At 54.6% G+C, this 20,198-nt stretch overlaps 1 protein-coding gene across 1 annotated transcript in view; it reads left to right on the top strand.

Moving 5' to 3' along the window:
- The window catches only part of KSR2 (kinase suppressor of ras 2), a 73,971-nt gene that overhangs the window by 38,528 nt on the left and 15,245 nt on the right, over nucleotides 1–20,198 (top strand). Inside the window, 8 exon segments of the mRNA XM_039561040.1 lie at nucleotides 2,233–2,300; nucleotides 2,479–2,577; nucleotides 3,741–3,859; nucleotides 5,937–6,105; nucleotides 8,630–8,671; nucleotides 8,957–9,023; nucleotides 10,509–10,557; nucleotides 11,338–11,705. Of these exon segments, the coding sequence (XP_039416974.1) occupies nucleotides 2,233–2,300; nucleotides 2,479–2,577; nucleotides 3,741–3,859; nucleotides 5,937–6,105; nucleotides 8,630–8,671; nucleotides 8,957–9,023; nucleotides 10,509–10,557; nucleotides 11,338–11,705 (981 nt within the window).

Here is a 20,198-nt window from a genome sequence, read left to right on the forward strand (position 1 = left end):
TCACTCCAGAGCTCTGAGTCAGATCCTGACAGTCCCCCCTTCCCTAAGCCTGGCTTTAGCTCCCCACGTTATGGAGATTCCCTGTGGAATTGTCTGCAGGACATGGGGGGTGCATGTGCTGGACCAGGCAGGGATAGCTCTGGGCATCGAGTGGGTTTTGCCCACAGTTTTGGGCTGCAGCCTCTATTTCTGCCAAGTTTTGGGCACCTCTGTGGCACCTCTTGTCGTGGCCCTGCGGAGCCCACCCAGCCCAGCCCGGTGAATCCACGGTGCGAAGGAGAGGGGGTAAAACGGGACAGGACCGGGAAAACAGCGAGGCGGAGGCTGGGGCTGCTTCAGCTGCTCCAAATCTGCCCCAGCCCAGCCTCGGACAGAACCGTACAGCCAGCGGCACCGGGGGAAGCTGCTGCCGGAGCCGGGATTGCCTTTCCTAGGGCTGGCAGCTGGGAATGTGCGATTGTCCGCGGGTAACCGAGCGCTAACGAGCGCTGCTGCCGCTGATTAAGCGCTGATGAGTTGGTAAATTGGGATTTAAACCTGCCGAGCTGCGCTCGGTTACTTGCACAGCTGGTGAGGCTTTTCTGGAAGGGATGGCATCAAACCCAGGGATTTTAAAGGGGTGATTCCTATTGTAGCCGTGCTCGAGGAGCTGGAGGCTTTTCCTGCGAGTTCTCCGTGAGGGAGATGGGAAGGGGTGGGATGTTGTGCCTGGTTCCTGACCAGGAGCAGGGACGCTGCGGCTCTGGCTGTGCCAATCCTGCTCCCTGTAATCCCACAGAAAAGAGCAAGTCCATTTCCTGGCAGCCAGAATTTGGGAGTGGATGCAAGGCATTTAGGTTTGTTCCAGCCTTGCCCCGGCGCTGCTTTCCCCACAAAGCAGAGGGGAACCGGCAGGTAAAACAAACAACTGGACCCCAAACCCCCCAAGCCTCAAATCCCAAATTAATTCCTGCCTTTCCCTCTAGGAACAGCTTTGTAATAAAAGCTAACACGGGCAGCTCCTGAATTTTCATTACCCAGCTCATTGACTTGAAGCTGCCGTTCCTTTTTTTTTTTTTTTTCCCCCCATTATTTCCCCTTGTTTTGATAAATCCTTTCCTCCTTTTTCCCTTTTCCCCCGTGGCTTGCTGCCGGCCTGGCAGAGCACTGAGCTGGGGATGCATTTCCATCCTTAATTAAGGAGGAATGGGAAGGATTTGGGAGTCTGCCTATGCCTGTATGCATGACCCGGGGGTGAAGCCCTCCAGACTCCTGCCCTGGCTCCACAAACCGGGAAAAGCTCCGCAGAATATCCAGAGGCTATAAATCCTCTCTTTACTTTGGCTAAATATCCTCAATAAAGCCAGGAGGGGAGGGCACAGTGACAGGGACACACCAGGGGCCAGGCGAGCCTCTTCCTCCCCCTCCACTGCTCCTGAATTTAATTAAGCATCCAGCAGCAGGATGGTGGGAACAGGGGTTTCATGGAATCACAGAATGGTTTGGGCTGGAAGGGGCCTTAAAGCTCATCCTGTCCCACCTTCCAGTAAACCTTTTCCCCCCAGCGCAGGCCTCTGCTCCTTTTATTGCAGCCACCGCTGGCAGAAGTGACAATTTGGGGTGTCCTCAAGCCTGGCTGCCCCCCCACGCCCCCCCGGCAAAGGAAGGGGGAGCTGGGCAGAGCCCCGAGGTTTGGGAATTTCTGTGCCACTCCATTAGGATGGATGCGCTCTCCAAGGGTGTGCAGCCCCTGTGTCCCGCCAGCCAGCCCCTCCTGATTATCCAGGATGTGCATCCCGTGCTGCTCCTTATCCCTGAGCCTGCTGCTTGGGAATTATGGGAAGCAGGGATCCGGGAGGGTTCACTCAGGCAGAGTGAACAACCAAAGCCTCGTATCCGGTCACTTTCCCGGGAGGAAAGGGGGGAAAAGCCCTGAGATCCGTCACAGAATGACCAGGGGTGGAAGGGACCTTAAAGCTCATCCCATTCCACCCCTGCCCTGGGCAGGGACACCTCCCACTGTCCCAGGCTGCTCCAAGCCCCAATGTCCAGCCTGGCCTTGGGCACTGCCAGGGATCCAGGGGCAGCCACAGCTTCAAGCTGTGCCACCCTCCCAGGGAACAATTCCTTCCCCAAATCCCATGGATCCCTGCCCTCTGGCAGCGGGAAGGCATTCCCCTTTATCCTGTCGCTCCATCAAGTCTCCATCCATCCCTGTCCCCTTGTCACTCCTTTCTCTCTGTCCCCTGCCAGGCTCAAGTGCCACAACAAATGCACCAAAGAGGCCCCTCCGTGTCACCTGCTGATCATCCACCGCGGAGGTAAGGCCCTCTGTCCCCCCGCTCTGTGCCTCCGGGGATGTTGCCAGCGGGTAAAGCTTTCAAGAGCCCCCCGGGCGATTCGGGAGCCGGACCCTGGCGGGGTCCCCGGCGGGACGGAGGCTCCCGAACCGCTTGGGCGCTCCGGGGAAATGTTACCCACCGTTTTTTCCGCTTGTAGGGAGACGAGCCGGTCGGGGCGAGGCAGATTTGCATTGCAAACCACTTCCACCCACCCTCCCCCTGCCTCCTTTTCTTTTCAGATTCCCCACCGCACGGGGTAAGTCCAACCAGGTTTTAGCCTTTTGCTTCTGTCGAGAGCTCAGGGCGGATGTGGGACCCCGAACCTCCCGGTGCATGCGGGGTCCCCGCGCCGGGGACGCGGCCGTGGCCCTGCGGATGCTCGTGGTGCTTTTGGAGCTGCCTTACCCCTCTCTCCTGCGGGAGAGCCCGGCCTAAAATCCACAGACAGGCAGAACTGTGCAGCAGGACGACGGGGCGGCGCTTCCCACCTCTTTTCTTCCAGATTTTGGCTCCCTTGCTGGCCAGAGGACCGCGACGGCCTGAGGGAAACGCTTCCAATCGCTTTTGCCTTGAATTTTGAGCTCTTGAAGCTGTTCCTTTGTGTTAGATACCCCCCCAAACTCGCTCCTTGGCTTAATCCCGGGGAAAAGAAAGGATTGTGCTGGTGGCACCTCGGAGGGGACAATTTTACGGCCTCCACTCCACCCCCACGCCCTCGCTTGCAGGAAATTTGGGTGGAAGCGGCTGAAGACCCCCCCCCCCCCTCCCCTCCGTCAGGCTCGGACTTGCTGCAAACCCTGCCTGGCAGGCAGGGAAGGCACCGTCCCGTCCCGGGAGCAGGCGGGCTCCTGGGATGGGCAGGAATTGGGATTTAGGGCTGTGATGTTGCAAGAGCCGGAGCTGCCCGCTGTGTGTTTTAGGAGCAGCATGGCTTTGGGGTGGCCTCAGCGTCACTGAAATACCTCCCGACCCCAAAATACCCTCCAGACCCAGCTCTTAAATCCGTTGTTTTGGAGTCAAACCATTCCTTACCCCCCCTAACTTTCAGGCTGGCTTCCCCCCCAAAAAAAGAATCTCCCTGCTGAGAGCGTTCTGATTCGGCTCCTTCCCTCCACCCCAAAAAGCTCCGGAAAGGAACAGGATTGTGCTGGCCGAGCCCCGGCTCAAGGAGGGGCCGTGGCAGCTGCTGGACCCCCCAAACTGCAGCCTCACGCCCTTGGGGGGGGTTGGCTGTGGCCGGGGTGACGGAGGATCCCGAAGTTCAGCTGCCATGCCAGGCTGGAAGTGCCGCGGGAATCGCTTTGGAGAGCGGTTTGCAAGCACAGGGTGACCCCGGGCGCTACCGCAGAGCTTTGATGTCTCTCCGTGTCTCTCCCCCTCCTCTCCATCCCCTTTTCCCTCTCTCCCTTCTTAATCCAGCAAGGTTAGTCCGGACAGAGTCGGTGCCCTGCGACATCAACAACCCACTGAGGAAGCCCCCCCGGTACTCGGACCTGCACGTCAGCCAAACGCTGCCCAAAACCAACAAACTCAACAAGGTGAGCCCTGAGAACCTTGGCACAGGACCCCCTGCACCCAAACATCCACAGCTTTTCAGAGAATCGTGGAATTGTTTGGGATGGAAAAGATCCTCAAAGAAAATTGAGTTCAGTTGTTCCCCCAGCACTGCCAGGGCCACCACTGACCCCTGTCCCCAAGTGCCACATCCACAGGGCTGTTAAATGACTCCACCATGCCCTGCACAGCTGTGCCAGTGCCTGGCCACCCTTTCCATGGAGAAATGTTCCCAACATCCACCCTGCCCCTCCCCAGCCCAGCCTGAGGCCGTTCCCTCTCCTCCTGTCCCTGTTCCCTGCGAGCAGAGCCCGACCCCCCCGGCTGCCCCCTCCTGTCAGGGACTTGTGCAGAGCCACAAGGTCCCCCCTGAGCCTCCTTTGCTCCAGCCTGAGCCCCTTTCCCAGCTCCCTCAGCCGCTCCTGGGGCTCCAGCCCCTTCCCAGCTCCGTTCCCTTCCCTGGACACGGAAGGATGTTCCAATAAGGTCATTTCTTTTAAAAATAAAATGGGATCAGCACTTCCAGAACAGCCTGGGTCCTGCTGTCCCGGTCCTGCTCCATTGTGGCCTCTCAGTCTCCAGGTCCAAGCTGAATCTGGGGTGGTTTGAGGTCTCTGCTACCGGCAGAGCCTTCCATAAATAACAAATTTACTGTTGCAAATAAAACGAGCCTGGAATTGGATTGTCCCTGGCGAAGCTGCTCAAGCCAGACCTGGCAGAGCACCTGGCTCGCTCCTGCTCGGCACTGATACCATAAACCCATCACGGGGCTGCTTCTGAAGGAATTTAGATCCTGTTGGCCTCCAGTGGAAAATTCCTCAGAGGAAGGGCAGGGTGTGGAGCTGGCAGGCTGGAAGTGCTCAAGAAGAGGGATATCACTGATGTGGTGGGGAATGGATCATCAAAACCCTGAATTCCCAAAGCCTGGCTGAGCTCCTCCAGCCCTCAGCATCTCCTGGCTCTGGGAAAAGTCTGGGCACCAAGATGCGCCTGGAGACGTTGATTTTAAACCCAAATCTCTTTAGGAATTCCTCGGTGCAGGGATCTGCTCTGGTTTTGTTGCTATGAGGTGGTGCAGAAAGCTTTTGACCTGAGCACTCCCATTCAGGTTGAAGTTTCCCCTATAAATGTTCTTATGTCAGCGGGGCCCCCTTCTAATTTTGGTGTTTCTAAAAGCATTTCTTTAGAAATATCCTGGATAAAATCATGGAATGGCCTGGGTTGGAAGGGACTTTAAAGATCCTCTAATTCCAGCCCTGCCGTGAAATCCTTTTGTTGTGACCTTCACTGGTTGCTTAAAAAGGAATTTACGTGGCCGAGATTGTTGAGCACGGAATGATGACCAATATGGGCTTCCTGGAAAGCCCAGCTCATTGAAGAGTTAATTAATTAGGACAAAATCACCTGCTGGGGAAGGCTCGTGCAGGTATTTTAACCTTGGAGGGAAATTCCCTGGGGATGGGAGTGCTCGGCACTGCTCAGACCCTGTTCAGCAACTCCAGGTTGGGCAGCAAGGGGGGAAGTTTTGACTTTGATTTTTCGTTTTGGTTCCAAGATATCCAAGCAGGTTCTCCTGCCTGTTGGCTCTTGGTGGTCCCTTCCTACCCATCCCAGTGCAGGCCCAAAATCACTGGCCTTGACTGGGAGGAGTCAAGGAACGGTGAGGAATTTCTTGGGATGCGTTGGCTGCTCCTTCCAGATCCCTCTGCTCCCTGCAAGGCCCTGGGGTTTGGCTCCAAGGAGCTCAGCAGGAGCTGCCAGGACCTTGTTGTCCCCAAGGACCAAGCCCCAGGGTTGTGGCCCCAATTCTGGCCTTGGTGGCCACGGCTCTGCAGAGCCAAAAGACTTGGGGACCCTCATCTGGGGGTGAGAGTAGGAAAGGAGCCAATATATGGTGGGAAATGGCCTTGGGGAACACCAACAGCTTTGGAAAAAGCGCTGGGTGTTTTCTGGGACTTCTGGGAGAAACGGGTGGGATGATCCACTTGTCACCTGTGGTGGCATTGACCAGCACTGCCCTCACCGGCTCCTCTCTATTCCCTCCTTCCCTGTGTCCCACAGGACCACATTCCGGTGCCCTACCAGCCAGATTCCAGCAGCAACCCCTCGTCCACCACGTCGTCCACGCCGTCCTCACCGGCCCCGCCGCTGCCACCCAGCGCCACCCCCCCGTCCCCGCTGCACCCGTCCCCGCAGTGCCCGCGCCAGCAGAAGCAGTTCAACCTGCCAGGTACTGCCACTGCTGTCCCCGTGTCCCACCTGCCCCGTGAGAGGGACTCGTGTCCTGGGGTGTTCTTGGGGTGAAGATCCATTTGACTGAATCCCCTTCCTGGATTTATGCTGGGATGGGGAGAAGGTGGAGGTAGGAATGAGGAGAAAAGATGAGTTTGGGATAATTCAGCTTGGGTCAAATCTCCTGCTTGGAGAAGGGTCAGAGCCCAAGGCTTCATCTACTCTTGGAATCCTCCAAGGCTGGAGCCAGCACAACTTCTGCTGCTCCCGAGGCTGCAGAACCTTTCCAGGCATGGATTTTCCATGGCATTTCACCCCAGGTGCAAACTGAAACCAGGGGCTTACCCCTCTGTGAGGGCAAATTGGGGTGACCCCACCGTGGTTTTGGGGTGATGGGTCCCCAACGGGTTTGTTGGCAGCACACGTTGGGTAACAGATGATTCTGGGAATGTCTGCCGTGGCTTGTCCCACGGAATCTGGACCTGGGATCCATCTGCTCCTGGAGCTCCGTCTCTTCAGGGATGGTGGGAGAGGCAGGGAGGTCCCGGTGGCTGCAGGACACAGAAGTTGCGGAAAACAGCCCAAAAAGCTCCTCTCCAGCTGAGGATGTACCAAAGGCTGTCCCAGCGTGTCTGCCTCGCTTTGGGATGTCCTGCTGCTCCAGGAAAGGTCCATTCCTGGAGGGGGATGGCTCAGAATCACTCCTGGCAGCGTGTCCAGCCATTCCCAAAAAACAGCTGGCGAGAGGCGAGGAGATCTCTGGGATGCTGAAGCACTCCTGGCTGTCCTGGGGGCCCTGCTTGGTCCATGACCTCTTTGCTGGACCAGCTGGAAGGTTGGGGTCTCTCCTGCACCCCCAAAATCCCCGGATTAGTGAGCTGGGCTGGTCAGAAGGAGGATCAGGACAGCTTCTCCAGAGGAACCGGGTGGCATCTCCGTGCTCCGTGGTGGTGCTTCCATCCTGACAAGCCTTCAACCAGAGAGGAAGAGGAGGAGGAGGAGGGAGACAAGGAGGAAGTTGCCTGGCAGAATCCATCACCACAACGACAAACACTTCCAAAAGCTGGGAAACCCCCCCAAAAATCAACCCCCCACTGTGTGCCCGGAGCGGTGGCAGCCCTTTGGAGTGCCCGGGATTCAGGCAGGATCTTGGAGTGGCGTGAGGAAGACAGCGGAGAAGCTGGGGGGAAGCCCTGAGCGTTCCCAGGAATAGGGTCAGGATTTCTCCAGGTACAGCCCTGGAGCCTCCAGGTTCAGGGAGGACACGGCACGGGTTCGGTGCTGGGGTGACCCAGTGCAAGGAATTCTTCCAAAGCCAAAGTATCCCGATTCCTCGGCATCCCAATCCACCTGCTGGGTCAGCCCTGGATCCTGCCTGGCTCGGGGGGGACCCAGCCTTTGGTGACCCCATCATGGGTCACTTCTGGAGCAGAGACCGCTCCAGGGCTTTTTGGGACATTATTTCCTGTGGTTTAAAGCAGAAATCATAGAATTAACCCCTTTTTGGGGACTTGGAACGCATTCCCAGCCGGCAGGGATGGGGCAGGGCAGGATCAGACCCTGGCAGCTCTGGGGGGTGTTTGCTCCTGGTTTTATTCCCGTGAGGAGCAGAATGGGATCCAAAGCAGGACTTACCCTGCTTTCATCTTCCCAGCCGGGAAGTTTTCCGTGGTTTATCCCATCGAGATGGTCATCTCAGGGATTAGGATTTGAGCTTGGAAATTGTGACGCAGTGACCTTCTCCTGCCGGAATTACCTTCCAGGCTCCTTTGATGTTGGCTCAGGTCCTGCTGCAGGGCTGAGGTCGGACTTTGGGGTCTCCAAGCTGGAGAGGGGAAGCTGAGGGGTGGTCCTGGAGATAAGAAGGTGGCTTTCGAGCTGGTGCCAACCTCCGGTGGCCTCAGCAGCTCTGAGTTCTTCACACCCATGACCTGCCTGCCTCCACGGCAGTTGGATCAATCCTTGGGGTGGAGATGGGAGCCACTGGAGGGTCCCACCACCCAGAGCCTCTCTGAGCTCTGGCTTTGGGCAGTGGCTCCCGGGACTCCTTCCAGGAAGGACATGGCTCCAAAGCAAGGGACAAAAGGGTGGAATTGGGCCTGAATGGGCAGCAGTTCCAACCCCCTCACTTGGTGTCTCCCTGATACCAAGAGGTTCCCAAATTCCTGTTGAGGGCCAACACTCAAACCCGCCACGGGCTTTAGCTGGAAAAAAAGTGTCCGAATCCCACCAGTGACTTCATAGATGACATCAACGCTCTCCAAATGGTGTAGAAGAGTAGATGGGGGAAAAAAATCAAATTATAATCCAGCAGAAGTCTTAATTTTTTGGGCTGGGCAAACCCTACGTGCCAGGTTGGAATACGGAAGATTTCATACGGGGATATGGAAGTGGGAGAGGTTGGATCGCACAGGAGGGGTTCACACAACTGCAGTTGAGGTTTCCTGGTGAAGAACGGGGCACAGGTTGGAGCTTTTCCAGCTCTGCAGGTTGGTGTTGAACCCCTTTTCCCTCTTTTCCAGCCTCCCATTACTACAAGTACAAGCAGCAGTTCATTTTCCCAGGTAAGGCTCTCGGGAGGTTTTTCCTGGATGTGGGATGCTGGGATTTCTCCTGGTGGGGGTGGGTGCATGGCCAGCTCTCCAAACCCCTGGATTTGTGCAGGGGTGGGATTTCTCCTCAAACCCAGGCTATTGGTGCAGGACCATGAAGATTCTGCATGGCTGGGTGGCCCTAAGTGACACCCAGCCCTACTCAGGATGTCACTGAATTCCACCTGGGGGTGAGGGGTGGGATTTAATTCCCTTGGGTGCCCCCAGAGCTCTCTGATTCCTCTCTCTCGTCCCCAGATGTGGTGCCCGAGACACCGACCCGTGCCCCGCAGGTCGTCCTGCACCCCGTCACCTCCAACCCGATGTGAGTGACTCCCCCTTCCCATCCACTTCCCTCCAGGCACCCATGGGTGCTCCCCTGGTGCTGGGAGCTCAGGTGGTCCTGGTGAGACCCCAGAGCTCTGGAAGGTTGAGAGGGAGGGTGGGGGCCTCGTTTATAACCCACAGCTCTTTGCCACTGGAAAAAAAAAATGGATTTCAATCCAAAAAGCCCAAGCCCTGGGGATTAATTAAATTATAATTAAATTATAAGCAGGATACCTTTGCCACCTTCAATATTTTCAAGCCCAATAAACTTTAGGCTGAAAGTCGGGAAAAGCAGCATCTAATCAGCGCTAGAACCATCCCTGCCTGGCAGGCTGGGCCCGAATCCATCATTCCCTGACATCCTGGTGCCTGCACCGCTCCAGCAGTGACATTCCACTGCTGGGCCTCTTCCTGAGCCTTTTCCTAAAGGCCGTTTTTGGAGGATTTTGGAAGCCAGGGGTTTAAGGGATGATGAGGTCTGGCCTCAGTTTATGGGCAGCTCATCCACACTCTCCAAGCTCCGCTGGGGTTCTGGTGGATGGAGAGCGATGGGTGGAGCCACCGTCCACTGGGAATTCATGGAAAAGTGGTGAAGTCGAAGCTTCAGTCGAGGCTCCCCTGCCTCAAGGAAGGTGTCAGGTATAGGATTTTTGGGGAACAGCTTTCAATGTCCGAAATCTGTGATTCCCTCTGGCTCCCCCCACTGAAAACATCCTGGACTTGGCTGGGTTAAACATCTCCGGATCCTTGGAAGACAGGAATTTGTGCCTGGGATAGCGATGAGGAGCCGGCTGGTCCTGCAAACCACCCATCCATGGAGGCGCTTTGCGGCCACCTGGGCTTCCAACACTGCTCAAAATACCAGGATTGACTCCTTTTGTATGGGATCCTGGGATTTATAGTCTTTAGTGGCTGTGGAATGGGATAGGACTTGCAGGACCGCCATGTCCGAGTGGTTTGGGGAGTGGAATTCCCTTGGGAAGGGATGCTGTGGTTTATGTTATTGACAATCATAATTTAGAATATATTTCTATGATGTTTGAAACCCGAGCTGATCCCTCAGTCAGAACTTCCCTAATTCCCTGTTAATTATCAGGAGCAGCGAGACCCCGGTCATGGACCCAGGGGTGGGAGGTGCTGAGTAAACAGGGAAGGAAAAGACCTGGAAAACCAGCCAGATTTGGGTTCTTTACTTTGGGAGAGGATCCTGGAACCCGGCACTTCTCCAAAATGATTGAAAAACTCCTTTTCTTTCCTTCTGCACTTTTGCTTTGGCTGGTGTTGTAGGGAAAAAAGTCTTGGAAATCTCTAAAAACACCTCGAGGATGTACCCCAGTGTCTGTGGGGGGGTTAAATCTGTCCCTTACCCCGGGTTAGTGACGCCTTCTCCTCCCTGATCTCTTTATTCCTGGGGTGGGAAGTGGGGCTGCTGCCCGAATCCCGGTGTTTTTCCGTGGCGTTAATTCTGGAATTCTTTTAACAGCCTGGAAGGAAACCCATTGCTTCAAATTGAAGTGGAGCCCACCTCGGAGGTGAGACGGCTCCTGTGCTTAATGGGCCTTGGTTTTAAGGGTACCTTGGGGCACATTTCCTAGGAAATGGAGATGTTTCCCATCTGTGCAGTGGAACTGCTGATAATTAAATCAAAGGCCAGGCATCCGTGTCCCCACCCTGTGGAGAGGGACCCTCCTGGGCTTCCAGTTTGGAATTCAATGAGGTTTTTTAGGATGCGTTAAAAATGTGGCGGAAGGGAGGGGAGGGGGAAGATGAGAACGGGGCTTTTAAAGGGTGTGGTAAAATCCTGTAGGAAGTATAAATGGACCATCAGGGGGTCTGGGAATGCTGACCAGGGGGTGCCAGGGTGGGAATAATGGGAATGAACAGAGCACAGCTCAGCCAGGGGAGGATGAAACTGTTTTAAGGCAAATCAACTAAATCTCTGCTGGGTCACAGTCTTAAATTTAACCCCGGGGTAAATAATTGGCTCTGCAGGGCAGTGCTGGAGTCCCCATCCCTGGAGGGGTTTGAAGCCCTGTGGATGTGGCACTTGGGGACATGGGTCTGTGGTGGCCTTGGCAGTGCTGGGGAGGGGTTGGAGCCCATCTCAGAGGGCTTTTCCAACCTAAAGGATTCCATGATTCTATGAAAACCTGGGATTCCGCTGCCTTTGCGTAGAACGGGGCCGCTCCGTTGGCTTTGGGAGGTGCCTTCCTGGTTCCTCTGGGGCTGAGCGAGCAGCAGTTGGATCAGTGGGGTTTTCCCCCCAGTTTTCTCCCTGTTTTATTGTTCCCGATGCCCTTTGCCCACCACAGAACGAGGAAGGCGCCGAGGAGGTGCAGGAGTCCGAGGACGACTTCGAGGAGATGAACCTCTCGCTGCTCTCTGCGCGCAACTTCCCGCGCAAGGCCAGCCAGACCAGCATCTTCCTGCAGGAGTGGGACATCCCCTTCGAGCAGCTGGAGATCGGGGAGCTCATCGGGAAGGGCCGCTTTGGGCAGGTGTTCCACGGGCGCTGGCACGGGGAGGTGGCCATTCGCCTCATCGACATCGAGCGCGACAACGAGGACCAGCTCAAGGCCTTCAAGCGGGAGGTCATGGCCTACCGGCAGACCCGGCACGAGAACGTGGTGCTCTTCATGGGGGCCTGCATGAGCCCTCCCCACCTCGCCATCATCACCAGGTTGGGGTCGTTTTTTTCTGTCCAAAGATTCGTTTCTTCCTTCTAAAAATTTGGTTTTTCCGTTGTTTTTCCTCCGGTCCGACGGCGCCGTTGGGTTGAGTTTCCTGCCCTAAGGAAGGGATCTTCTCCATGTGGTGTGGAGAACAGGGCAAATCCAGAAGTGTGTCCAGGCAGGTCATTCTTATCTAGAAGTGGAGCTCCGGGCAGGAATGGTTTGTTTTATCCAGGGACAGGAAGCGCCATGGAATCATGGAATGGGGTTGGGTGGGAAGGGACTTTAAATCCCATCCAGTGCCACCCCTGCCCTGGGCAGGGACACCTCCCACTGTCCCAGGCTGCTCCAAGCCCCAGTGTCCAACCTGGCCTTGGACACTGCCAGGGATCCAGGGGCAGCCACAGCTGCTCTGGGAATTCCATCCCAGCCCCTCCCCACCCTCCCAGGGAACAATTCCTTCCCAAGATCCCATCCAGCCCTGCCCTCTGGCACTGGGAAGCCATTCCCTGTGTCCTGTCCCTCCATGCCTTGTCCCAAGTCCCTCTCCAGCTCTCCTGGTGCCCCTTTAGGAACTGGAAGACTGGGAGGCTCCCAGCAGCTTTCTGGGGAGCAAACTGGGATTTGAGGGCTCCCAAACCATCCAAGACCTCCACAGCTTCCTGGGTATCGAGGCATTCCCAAAAACCTGCCCTCACCCACATTCCCAGTGGGAATGCAGCACTGAGTCTCCCGGTGTAATCCCTGTGTGGGTGGGCAAAAAAATCCCAGCTGGCCTGGAGGCAAAGAGGCTGCAACTGCTCCCAGAGCAGCTGTTCTCATGGGAATTACATTTATTCCTGGGAATTCTGTGATTTTCTTCACCTTCAGACCATGTGTTCAGCTGGATATTATCCCTCTTTTCATCCCACCCTGGGTTATTTTCTCCCGGAGAAGTTTCCCCAAGGTGAGGCTGAATTTTCCTCCTGGCAGCATTTCAAAAGCAATGGAATGGCACCGCTTCCAACAGCCATCAGTGATGAAATATTGCATCATCTTCTCCTAATGTCCCTAATTTTTCCCTTGAAAGTGGCACCTCCCAGTCCCTGATCCCAGATGGGGTGGCTCTGCAGGTGCTCTGCTCCCTCTTTGTCCAAAACAAAAGGATTTCACCCCGAATTTGTGGCACCTCATCCCTTGCTCCCCGCTCCGGTGGGGTCATGGACTGTGTTTGCCTTGGGAGTTCCATCCTCTGGAGTCAGGGTGACCCCACAGCGGGGCCGGCTCTCCCCAGCTGGCGACTGGAAGAGCGATGCCTTTTATTCGGGACCAAAAATGAGCCATCTGGGGAAAATTCCGCAGCATTTCCATCTATTGGGTAGCTCCAGGCCAAAAGCTTTTGGAAAAGTGTGCAAACACATGTATTGATGGATGAGTCAGAGCCCCCATCCGCGTGTTACGCCGTGTTCCCAAAGGAAAAGGCGGCGTCTCCATCCCGCTCCGACGTCCCTTTGCAGCCCCCGTTTGCCCAGCTTTTCAGTGCTGTTCAATAGCAAAACCTGGGGAATGTATTCCTCGATATTTTTGGGGTTTAGTTTTCCTTTGAGCCGTGGAATGTTTTCTCTTCCATTTTCAATTCTAATGGGCCTTTCTGTACAAGCAGAGAGGTGCCATTTTTGACAGCTGGACAAAACCAGTCCGTGTGCTGCTGCATCCTGGTGAATTAAAATGAGGATTGTGGAGCTCGGCTCATCCTGTTCCTCTTCCAGCTGCACTTGGTCCTGTTTTTTAAGGTCAAAATGTAAATTTATTCAATTGCCCAAAAATATAACCCAAGCTCACAACATTTCCAGGCATCGTTGAGTTGTTCCTACAACCTGCTTTTATCTGCATCCCTCGAAAGTTGAGTCGATATCAGCTTTAAACCAAAGGAGAGAAGAGCTGGATGGGATATGGGGAAGGAATTGTTCCCTGGGAGGGTGGGCAGGCCCTGGCACAGGGTGCCCAGAGCAGCTGTGACTGTCCCTGGATCCCTGGCAGTGCCCCAGGCCAGGCTGGACATTGGGGCTTGGAGCAGCCTGGGACAGTGGGAGGTGTCCCTGCCCACGGCAGGGGTGGCACTGGATGGGATTTAAGGTCCCTTCCCACCCAACCCATTCTGTGATTCCTGAGTTGTCTCTTAATGCACCGGAAAAGCAGAAATCCCCCAAACGGGGCTCAAGTTCTGCCTGGGGATTTCTGGGAATAACTTTAAACCAGGCTTTGCCTGGAGTGAGGGAAAATCACTCCCAGCTGCCTGAGGTGGGGATTATGGATACAAAGCCAGGATATCAGGATTTCCTCACCTTCCCTGTGCCCATTCCCAGGGCAGGACTTGCTGTGTGTGGAAAAGGCCACTTTTTCTTCTGGGAGCCCACAAGTGGCCACTCGAGGCCATTTTTTCCACAAAATCCCAGCAATTCCTTGTAGTTGCTGCAGAAATCTCCGTTTCCCTGCACGTCTGGAAGCAGCTGCGTGTCCCTGGGAAGGGGCTTCACCACGTCGTGCCACCGGCGCTGCCGGAAGGGGGTTATTTATAGCCAGGTTTATTTTTACTTTTCCCCATGCCGATGTTTTCCTTCCTGATTGCCTGCAATATTCAGGGATCGTCTCATTAGCAGAACGAAATTTCCCCATCCAAACAGCCCACTGGGGAAAGAATGGAAGGGGAAACTGAGGCAGCAGCTGGCCGAGGGTGGGATGGTTTAGGTTAAAAATCTGATTTTCCCTACATTTATGGATAAACGGGACCAGCGCAGTTTAACATTTTCATCAGTGATAAAAACACTGGGATTGAGAGTGGAAAAGCCTCCAGGGAGAGCTCAGAGCCCCTTCCTGAAGTGCCTAAAGGGGCTTCAGGAGAGCTGGAGAGGGACTGGGGACAAGGCATGGAGGGCCAGGACACAGGGAATGGCTTCCCAGTGCCAGAGGGCAGGGCTGGATGGGATCTTGGGAAGGAATTGTTCCCTGGGAGGGTGGGCAGGCCCTGGCACAGGGTGCCCAGAGCAGCTGGGGCTGCCCCTGGATCCCTGGCAGTGTCCAAGGCCAGGCTGGACATTGGGGCTTGGAGCAGCCTGGGACAGTGGGAGGTGTCCCTGCCCATGGCAGGGGTGGCACTGGATGGGATTTAAAGTCCCTTCCCACCCAACCCATTCCATGATTCCCGAGTTGTCTCTTAAAGCAACGGAAAAGCAGAAATCCAGCATTTTTCAGCAGTGGGGGAGGTGACTCCAAGGAACACTTCCATCAGAGCCGCTAATGGGTTTTCTCTTGGGTAATGAGCGCTGGGGACAATTAACATCCATCTTAATTAGTCTGGAGCAGGAGCGGGTGCGAGCCTTGGTGCTTTGAGCACTGCTTAATGGATGGTGGGAAACGGCGGCGAAGTCCTTGGCTCGGCGGGAATGAAAGGGCTGGAAAAGCTCCCAGTTTGTTGGAATAACGAGTTGGTTTTGCTGGTGGGGAGTGGGACAAAGCCAGGCCTGGGTAAATCCAGCTACTTGGGGCTCCTGGTGCTGGCCCCCAGAGCAGGAACAGAGGAAAAGCCTCAGCCACCCAGGGGGGTCTTCCAAGGGTAAAGTCCTTCCCTAATCTGGCTAAAATGGCTCCAGCCACCCACGAAAGCAGAAACTCCCACATTTGAGGATTCTGGGTGCTCCTCCTGGGGAAAAAAAGGGAGATTTGGGTGCTTATTGATGCTTCCCAAGGCTCCAGGTGCTCATTGCGTCTGTAATGGAGCAGGGGATCAACGTGCTGGATGCAGCAACAGGGGGCTCCTGTTGGTTGGGAATGTTGTTTGGGAGAAGGTTTGAGCTGGGCTTTGCCTGGGCTTTGAGCTCCTGCTGGCTTGTGAGGGGGATTTGGTGCAGCTCTTCCAAGATTCTTTGGGTTTTTGCTTAAAAGCTCCAACGTGGCTCTCGGAGCCTGTGCCAAGAGTCTGGGATTTGCTCCTTGGGATGCTCCAGGCTGGGTTTTGACCCCTCTCTTGTCACGCCAGGGTGGCTTCAGCTTTCCAGGGTGCCGCCGGTGATGCCACCAGGGCTGTGTGGCCATGATTTATGTCCCTGGCTGGGAAGACACAGGAGAACATTGAGGAACATTAGGAATTAAGCCTGACCTTGGCAGAACTGCGTCAAGAGAATTAATTTGTCGAAGGTGCCTTTGGAGCAGAGGAACTTGGAACGTTTCTGCTGGAGAGGGAGCATCTCCCAAACCCTTCCCTGGAGCTGCTGGTGGTGGGGGGATGGAGATAAACCCAGGCCCTGTCCTAACGTGAGATATTGAAGATGAAATAAGAGTTTGCTCCTTTTTCTCTGTGGAAAACAGGTTTTAATTTCACATTCCCTGGCACTAATTAATAGGGAAGGTGTGAGAGCGAGGGATGGAAGGATAGCCAAGGCACTTCAGCTGTTTATTCCTGGATAACTTTAGTGCATGGACTAAATATTGGGGTTTGTTTTGATTCTATAATAGATTTCTGTGCTGGATTTTGCCAATATTTAATGTTCGGCTCTGCTGCTAGGAGGAACAAGCCCTTCACGAGGGATGCTCTCCCATCCCTGGACCCTGCTCCTGGTGGGCATGGAAGAGCTCTGGACAAAGCTTGGCTTTAAACTCTCGGCTCTTCCGAGCCTCTCCCAGTGCCAGATCTCCTGACATTTACAGGCACAGCCCAGCTGGGAAGGATTTGGGGCTTGTAAATCTCAATGCTCGGGGAGCTGGGGATATTTAACCTGATTTGAAGGATGGGAGGAAAGGGGAAGGGTGGAAAGCAAGGCATCCCTGTGGATGCTCTGTGGTGCCTGCAGCCAGCTCCCTGATCCCTCCAGGGGATCCAAATTGTCCTTAGAGCTTTAATGAACCACAAATTGAAGGAACAACAAGGTCAGGTGGGATGGAGCCCTGAATATCCTGAGTGGCATCACTGCCCATGGCAAGGGTTGGAATGAGAGGATCTTTGAAGTCTCTTCCAACCCAAGCCATTCCAGGATTCTGGATTTGAAATTGGATTTTTCTTCTAATGGACTTAAAATGCATCCTCCCAGCGTTCCTTCCTGCGCTGGGAATTCAAGGAGAAGCTCTAAATCCTGCTCAGTGGGTGGGAAACTGAGGCACGGAGTTGCCACCTTGTTTTCCTCCATGCCAGGCTTGGGAGCCATGCACGGATGGGACACAGGGAACGGCTTCCCATGGGGAAGAGGGCACGGTTAGATGGGATCTTGGGAAGAGATTCTTCCCTGTGAGGCCTTGGGACAGGCTACCCCATCCCTGGGAGTGTTCCAGGCCAGCTTGGGCGGGGCTTGGAGCAGCCTGGGATGGTGGAAGGTGTCCCTGCCCACGGCAGGGGGTGGAATGAACTGAGCTTTGAGGTCCCGTCCCATCCGAACCATTCCACGAGTCTCTGATCCTGGAGTGTTTCCAAGGTGCCTTTCAGGTCCTGCCCTTCTCTCCGCACTCCTGGGTCCGTTTTGGGAAGGGAAGCCATGGATTCCTGCCTCCCCTAACCCTGTCCACGTTCAAACACCCGCTTTAGGAGCCAGGCCCTTCTCCTCTGCCCCTGTTGTTTTCCCTTTTCCTGCTTTTCCGCTGCATTCCCTTCCCTGGCAGTTAAATAATGGAGCTCGTAGATAATATAATAAATGGAGATCGACTTCATGCCAGGCGTGGGATCAGAATGGATTGACCCGTGGGAATACACTCCCCCCCGATCGATACGAGGCCATCAGGCTGGATAAATCTTGATAACGACTGACAACGGCAAAGTCAATACGTGGATTAATATACACATTAAAGCTGGATCTATCTTCCAGCGGCAGACAGCAGCTTGGGGAGGGGCCTGGAATATCCCAAGCCAAGAGGATGGCTGGGAATGGGGAAAAGCAGCAGCTTGATCCTCTGTGTTTGATGTCGAAACATTGGGGCTGGCTGAGCTTTTCTTACCCGCTGGAGCATCAAATCCCTGCCGGCGGCTGCTCCTTAACGTGGAGGATGCTCCAGGGGGGAAGTTTTCCCTTTGTGTTTTAAGAGTGTTTCCAAATGCCATGGAAATATCGCTGGTTTGGCCCCGAATTCTCCGGGAAAGTGCTTAACACAGCAGGATTCGCTTTGCTGGAGAGGAAGGGATTTAAGGAAATGCCTTTGATTAAGTGGCCTGCTGAGAGATGGTCCCAAAAATTCCTTCCGATCGTGTCAGCTCTTCCCGTCCCTGATGAGTGACATCCCAGCATCGTTCCTGATTTTTTCTGAGCACTCTCAATGCTTGGGGTCATCTTTGGGACAGAGCAGGACTGCCTGTGTGGGATCCGTGTGCTGGCACCCTGCCTAGACAAAGAAACAGCTCCTTCCCATGACAGCAGCATTAATTGTTTATTAATAATAATAATTATTATTACTATTCCAAAGTGGAGCCGGGTTCCAGGGAAGCAGCCGGCTCGATCCAAGGTTTCATTCCTGTCTCCGAAAGGATTTTTTTTTTTTTTTTTAAATTTCTTTTCCTCCCTGAAGTTCAAAACAGCAGGAGGAGCAGAGAATATATCAGAAACGAGGAGGTCGAGGCGCCTCCACTCATCCCTGTGCGCCCAACCCTCCCTCTCGGAGCCGATTCCGAGCGTGTCCTTTCCAAAGGCGGCAAGTGGCACCTGGAGCATGGAGTTTTTTCGGATGACTTGTTCATAAGCCTGGCTTTAGCTAAGCCCCGGGGGCTGCTTTGCATTCACCTGGCTCCGAGCTCTTCTCCCCGCAGCTGGAGAAGAGCTCGTCTCCTCTATTTCCTCCAAATAAAAATGCATGGAGTTGGATTTTTCCAAATAACTTGTTTTTTTCCAAGGCGACGATGGAGTTGGAGCTACTTTTCGGGGAGGCTGATCCCCCTCCTCCTCCTCCTCCTTTTCCTCCTCCTCCTGCAGCCCTTGTGGTTTGGCTGTAGTTATCTCGCGTGCCAGCTGCTGGCAGGAAAATTTTGCTGCCTAAGTAATATCCAGCAAAAGCCAGTGCTTCCATCGGCAGGAGATAGCGGGATGAGGGGAGCGTTGGCTCTCCAGGGCTTTTCTGCTTCCTCCTGCTGGTTTGGCTCTGCAGAGGCTCCTCCATGAGGAGCAGGAGCGTCTCTCCCATCTCCAGGCTGGGGATGTGGGCTGTGCTGGAAATGGCAGGAATTGAATTCCTTGGCTTCCCATTGGGGCTGCTTTGGGTTCTGTTGGAATGGGGTTGGATGGGATGAGTATTTCCAGCCGGGAGGGGCTGGGATCTGCTGGGTGCTGCTGCTCAGGTCATGGCCCTGAGTTGCCACCAAGCTGCCAGTCCCTGGCTGCTGCTTCCATAGAACCACGGAATTGTTTAGTCTGGAAAGGATCCTTAAGATGGTAAATTCCAACCATTCCCCCAGCACGGCTGAGGCCACCACTGCTCCGTGTTCCCAAGTGCCACATCCACACGGCTGTTAAATCCCTCCAGGGATAGGGACTCCAGGCATGTTCCAGGGCTTGGCAACACTTTCAAGTGAAGAAATTTTCCCTAATATCCTAATTTTTCCTCCCTGGTCATGGTTATGGTGTTTGGATGTAGAGGGCTGAGGAATTTCAGGCTGGATACTGCCACTGAGCTGCTCCTCTCGCTCTGGCATTGGCAGGGAGTCAAGGGGGCGAGATTCCTTATCCATTTAGAGGAAAACAAAACCTCGGGATAAAAATGAACCCAAAGCTCTCCCTTTGCTGCTCTTCCAGCCTTGTTCGATTTTCCTTGTTGTGAAACACCTCAGGAGCCGTCACATTCCAAAAGCGCCGTTGCCAGGAAAAGAGAGGAACAAGCCAATATATGGGAACAGCTGGAAAACTTCCCAAATAAGTCAGGAACGTGCCAGAATGTGCAGAGCTCCTTCTTTCCCTCTCTGGTCCTGCTCAAATGAAATCAAATAAGTCCCGGCTCAGTGCTTCCTGTTGCTGTTTCTTTCTTGACATTCCCCAAAGGGTCCTTTTTCCATGAAAACCTCCAAGTGGGTAAACAGCTGGGGAATGTGGGAGCATCCAAGCATCCTTTGCCGTGTCTTTCCTCCGGCACAGACGTAACCTGGGAGCAGAGGTATTTTTATATGAAAGCATTTTTTATTAATTCCCCACCTCGCTCTCCTCTCCAGTGTCTCCCCTGGGTCTATAGTGCTGACTGTCACCATGGTACCCGAGCTGCTTCCCTATAAATCCATATCCCGGCAAGGAATGAACTTCCTGGGGTCTGGCATTTATCATTTCTCTCATTGAACGGGCATTGATGTGGATGGGAAGAAGGAAGGGAAGCACCAAGTTCCTGGAGTGATGGAACGCACCTTGCAACCGCCGGGCTGCCGGCTCGGGATGATCTCTGCTCCTGAGCTGGAGCCAGGATGGGGCTTCAACTGCGGAAATGTTGGCCACCAATGTAGAGATGATGGCCATGAATGTAGAGTTAAGGCCATCAATATAGACGTGGTGGCCATTAGTATGGAGGTGATG

Source organism: Corvus cornix, chromosome 15 (assembly GCF_000738735.6).
Source record: "Corvus cornix cornix isolate S_Up_H32 chromosome 15, ASM73873v5, whole genome shotgun sequence".
Taxonomy (NCBI): Eukaryota; Metazoa; Chordata; class Aves; order Passeriformes; family Corvidae; genus Corvus; species Corvus cornix.